Source organism: Zingiber officinale, chromosome 1A (assembly GCF_018446385.1).
Source record: "Zingiber officinale cultivar Zhangliang chromosome 1A, Zo_v1.1, whole genome shotgun sequence".
In the NCBI taxonomy this organism is placed as follows: domain Eukaryota; kingdom Viridiplantae; phylum Streptophyta; class Magnoliopsida; order Zingiberales; family Zingiberaceae; genus Zingiber; species Zingiber officinale.
Genome location: NC_055987.1, coordinates 148,816,720 through 148,821,859, shown reverse-complemented (window position 1 = coordinate 148,821,859; position 5,140 = coordinate 148,816,720). Strand labels below are relative to the sequence as shown.

Sequence of the window (5,140 nt, the reverse complement as noted above, 5' to 3'; positions counted from 1 at the left end):
CTTACTCTCTTATCAGAGAGTTATAGCAGATCATGTGACCATAAAGAGGGAGCAGAGCTCGTAGCGTACCTGGCCTAGGAGCTATGCCACTCGGCTAAGGATCTGTCTCGGTCCCTCGACTCTCGAATACCCATGGAGTTGGGAAAAAATATAATGAAAAAAATTAACCTATTGGTCAGCTAAAGCTCCAAGTCAATCCCTCGACTTACGAATACCCGTGAAGCGATGGGAGAAGATAATATGTTCATCAAAACCCTCCGGGACTGTGATAATGGTAGAGAACTTTCCGACATTGTCCATCTTCACGTTCCAGAACAGGTGGAGGAGATTCTCACAGATGGCGCCAAATTGATCCTATCTGCAAGCTGAGTCCGATGGACTGCCAGGGTGATGTGGCTGGAATGTTGACCGAATCTCTATGGCCCGGAGGGGGTATGCTGAGCTACCTTCTATGTTGACCAAGTTATCAGAAGTATTCTGGTCAACGCTACTTGCAGGCAGCGACTGGGTTACCTAGGTCCCTGGTACCCCAATGCTTGAGGCAGATTCAACAAATATATAAGGTACAGAACAAATAGTAGAGTAATGAAATGTGTATAGAATAAAAATGGAGAACGTACCCTGGCCCAGAGGGCGCCCTCTGGTGGATCAGTGAGCTAGTCATGACGCTGTTGGAGTCATCGTGACACAAATGAGTAGATGAATGTGAGCCGAACGAGGAGTTGGAGTTGACTGCCTGGAGCCAAACGTGACCTGGATCCGGAAGACAACGCGTAAACCGAAACATGACAATGGCATGCAGACTGAGATATAACATCAGCACACAGGTCGGGATATGATATCGACGTGTAGGTCGGGATATGACATCGACACATAGGCTGAGATATGACAACGATACGGAGTTAGATAGTAACAATGACGCGCAGGCTGAAACACAACAACGACACGAAGAGAACAAAATAGCAGCTCGATGGCCAGAACATAGCAATGGCTCGAAGGCCAGATCAGTGCAGAAAATGCACGTCAACGTGGATCGGATTCTAGATTAACACCGGAAGCGTACGACAGCACAGATCAGAGGATGGCAACGATAGTGCATGCCAAAAAGGGGGTTGCCACCGCCGGCGACCTCCTGCCTTCGACCTCCCCGACTCCCCCATCCGCGGCATACACCTCGCCATCTCCTGCCTTGCCCAAACTCTCTTTGGCATGCCGCTAGGTTTAGAGCCGATTGAGATTTGATAAATCTCCAGGGCTATTTTTGTCCAAAGGAAAAAATAAATTGTTAACTGTCAAATCATGCATGCCTTATTTATGTGTCATTACTTAGGAATCATCTATACGTTACCATGGGCTTTTTACCTTGTCACAAGCAGTTTTATTGGTTTATGTATATCTCATTCTTGGTTACGTTAGTTTAAGTGTTTATGTTATTCGCGTGGTAAAAAAAAACAAACAGGTGATTTGTTGGTCCAAAGAGGAGATAAATTACGAGCGAACACTAGTCATTAATATATGTGGCTAAGGCATGGGGAAAGGTATACTCAAACGTGCCAAATTTTGACCTCAAGATCTCATATGATAACACTGTATGTTTCAACTATCGTACCATCCTAGGGATCTAGGGTTTATGATATTCATGCCGCATAGTTAGTCATTCATTGTCGGTGAAACTGATGATTTAAAATGTGTTGACATTTTTTAAATTATTATTTATTTTTATTTTGCCGGTATAGAAAAAGCATCTTTTTTTAGACGTTTTTTTATCTTTTATTTTGATTTTATTTTATTTTACTTAGAAAAACAAATTCAAACCACCTCCTAAACAAGGACATAAGGAACGAACATAAGAAGAACACCTCGCTTGGAAAAAAGGAAAAAAATTTTTTTACTAAAATAAGGAACGACCACGTTTTCTTAGTTACTAAAAGATTATATCTTAATTTTTAAAATTATCAAAAAAATATAAAAAAATAGTGTTATTCTCTTTCCATATCAGGCACAACATGCATGATATGAGAAAATATTAGGTGCAATATGAATCTGATAAGGAAAATATCAAATCATAGCCTGATATTAGACTATATTAGATCCAACGATGAGTCTGATATAAGAATATATTTAACCTTTTTTAATCTTAAGATATGGGATACATTGAAAACATGATGAGAGAGAGAGGAGATTTAGGAGGTGGACGGAAAAATAAGAAAGAAAACAACACTGTTTTAATTTTCTTGGGGGCGAGCCGCTGACTAGGTTATCTTTGTAGGTAAATAAAAAAAAATAGCCGCCTCCTTTTTCCTTTTGGTAAAAAGCCGTGAAGCATCCTTCTCGTGGTCGGTTGATATAATCTTCCGAGGTGAGTTTCTACCTTGCGCTCTTCTTCCCCGGTTATGCTTCTTCAAATCGATTAGGGCGTTCGTACCAATCTACCGCTACATTGTCGGACCATTAGCTTCGAGCAATCGACGAAGCGCAAATGATGCTAGATTTCTTTTAGAGGTTCGAATCGTTCTGTTGCGCGATCGTCGAGCGCCGTTACTTTCTTCTTGCCGTTTCGTAGGCGACAGATAGATCCCCCTTTTTCCGATGTGCTGGTTGAAGGTGATTGCAAATAGATGGGCATTTCCCTCATTTATTTTTTTGATTTGCATAAATTTGATTTTTTTTTTTTTAAGTTAGTACAATGGCGGATGTCCCGTGTTTTCTTAAATCCAACCTTCGTTTTTTTAGTGGAACTTTTGTCGGATTACGATAAAGCTTGAATCCTAGAAAAAAGAGCTTATTTTTGTTTCCTGTTCTTCGATGATCTTGGTGGTGGAGGTAGAAGAAAGCTTGCGGTTGCTGCATTTCTAATGATCGATTCTTTTTCCCCTTCTGTAGTGTCGTTGCGGATGATGCAGATCGATCATGGTTTGAAATCCCCTTTGGCCGCCATGGCCAACAGGAAGCACCATCACAAGGCCCTCCTCCTCCTCCTCCTCCTCCTCCTCCTCCCAGCGTTCGTCTTCGCCGTCGTCTTCCACGGCCGGAAGATATCCTACTTCCTCCGCCCTATATGGGACGCGCCCCCGCGGCCGTTCGCCCGCATAACACACTACTATGCGCGGGACCTGCCCATGAACCACCTCTGCCACCTCCACGGCTGGAGCTCCCTCCCCTCCCCTCGCCAGGTGTTTGACGCAATCCTCTTCAGCAATGAGCTCGACCTGCTCGAGATCCGCTACCGCGAGCTCGCCCCTTTCGTCGACAAATTCGTGATCATGGAGGCCAACGTCACCTTCACCGGCGACGCCAAGCCGCTCTTCTTCGCCGACAACCTCGACCGGTTCGAGTTCGCGAGATCCAAGATCGTCCACGGGACGTTCCTGAGCCAGGCCGACCCGATTCCGGGGACCGACCCGTTCCGGCTGGAGGCCAAACAGCGGGTGGCGCTCAACTCTCTGCTCCGCACCTCGGGGATCGGCCCCGGGGACGTGGTCATCATGGCGGACGCCGACGAGATTCCCAGCCCCGAGACGGTGGAGCTCCTACGGTGGTGCGACGGCGTGCCGCCGGTGATGCACCTGGAGCTGAGGCACTACACGTACTCCTTCGAGTTCCCGGTGGACTACAGCAGCTGGCGTGCGACGGCGCAGTTGTTCCACCAAGGGACGCGGTACCGCCACTCGCGGCAGACGGACGTGATGCTGGCCGACGCCGGGTGGCACTGCAGCTTCTGCTTCCGGGAGATCGAGGAGTTCGTGTTCAAGATGACGGCCTACAGCCACGCCGACCGCGTGCGCCGGCCGAGCTTTCTGGACCCGTCGAGGATCCAGAGGATCATCTGCAAGGGCGACGACCTGTTCGACATGTTGCCGGAGGAGTACACGTTCCAGGAGATGATCAAGAAGATGGGACCGACACCCAAATCGGCTTCAGCAGTGCATCTGCCTTCGTACTTGCTGGAGAACGCTGATAAGTTCAGGTTCCTTCTTCCTGGAGGATGTTCCAGGTCAAAACAATGACGATCACGTCCACTCCATCATTAACTCAACAACTTGCATCCATGCTTTAGTGCAGATCGAAGAATGTGATGATAAGAAATTGTTTCTCCTCTCCCTGCTTTTCCCACTAGTTTTTTTTTTTTTTTTTTTTTTTTAATGGCGAGTGCCAGCCAAAGGTTTGAACATTGGCTGCTGTTCCTTCTTTATACCAGATGTTCTGGGAACACTATGAGCTTGCCTCTGATCTGTGATATGCAGATATGCAATGAAATACATGATTAAAAATATTTATTTTTGAACATATTCGGAGGTAAATTTGGCAATAAAAATACTTCTATAAATCAGATCCTAATAATTCCACAAATTATAGCGTTTCTTGCGTTACACAACAAACTCACGCAATTAAGAGTTTAACTTAGAACTTGTACCAACATAAATTCAAGACTGGCCAGAAAAGGCAATCTGCAGACGAGCAGCAACAGCAATGGTAGACTGCAGGTGCATTAGGAGGATGTTACATTTGCCATACCAGCCTTTTGACATAATTAGCGTTATATATACGGCTGCTAAGCTCTGGGAGGTTCATCACCAGGCAAATCATCTTCGTCGTGGTATATGTTTTCTGCCATTTGCCAAATTTGGAGGATGTTGTCTTCTGCAACGCTCGCAACCACCCAATCTTCACAGGGATTCCATGAGAAATCAGAGATCTTGCTGGTGTGGCCACCGTGGATGAACAGCAACTCTGGTGGGCCATCCTCAGCATCCTCGGGTGTTTGTTCCTCATCGATCCTGTTAAGATAACGTTTCAACAGAGTTTTGCGATTTCAAAAACTACGTAAATTGGGGGTTTGCACTAGAGGGAAGCTGCAAGCAATTCAAATACACAAGTATCAAATAAAGTCCCAGTAGATGTCAGGCGGGTGGTCTCCAACAAAGTCGGATTGTGGAAAAAGGAGATGCCTGTAACCTATTTAATAAGAGCAGTTCTTTAATAAATAAATGTGTATCAAGTAATTAGAATCAGTCATCACTCTGGACAAATGCAACTGAGGATGGTTCTGAACAATAGGGCGTTTCACAGATTAAAATTAACTTCAGTAATTGACAATATCAGAATATGTGCAAAAATCACTTACAATCAAATGCTTGAA

At 45.2% G+C, this 5,140-nt stretch overlaps 2 protein-coding genes across 3 annotated transcripts in view; one reads left to right on the top strand and one right to left on the bottom strand.

Moving 5' to 3' along the window:
- Positions 1-2,259: 2,259 nt before the first annotated feature.
- LOC122037934 (beta-1,4-mannosyl-glycoprotein 4-beta-N-acetylglucosaminyltransferase-like) lies at positions 2,260-4,248 on the top strand. 2 transcript variants are annotated; one of them, XM_042597426.1, is made up of 2 exons: positions 2,260-2,359; positions 2,884-4,248. In XM_042597426.1, exon 2 carries the CDS (start codon positions 2,895-2,897, stop codon positions 4,005-4,007), a length of 1,113 nt encoding a protein of 370 aa, XP_042453360.1. In that variant the 5' UTR covers positions 2,260-2,359; positions 2,884-2,894; the 3' UTR covers positions 4,008-4,248. The 2 variants fall into 2 exon arrangements, with proteins under 2 accessions (XP_042453360.1, XP_042453359.1); XM_042597425.1 differs by lacking the exon at positions 2,260-2,359 and adding an exon at positions 2,366-2,604.
- A 49-nt stretch (positions 4,249-4,297) lies between these two features.
- Positions 4,298-5,140, bottom strand: part of LOC122037933 (WD-40 repeat-containing protein MSI1) — a 5,367-nt gene continuing 4,524 nt past the window's right edge. Inside the window, exon 6 of the mRNA XM_042597423.1 lies at positions 4,298-4,778. Within this exon, the coding sequence (XP_042453357.1) occupies positions 4,553-4,778 (226 nt within the window). The 3' untranslated portion in view covers positions 4,298-4,552. The remainder of the gene's footprint in view (positions 4,779-5,140) is intronic.

Coding starts and splice junctions, on each gene's coding strand:
- LOC122037934 (XM_042597426.1), top strand. CDS start 2,895: ATGATGCAGATCGATCATGGTTTGAAATCCCCTTTGGCCGCCATGGCC.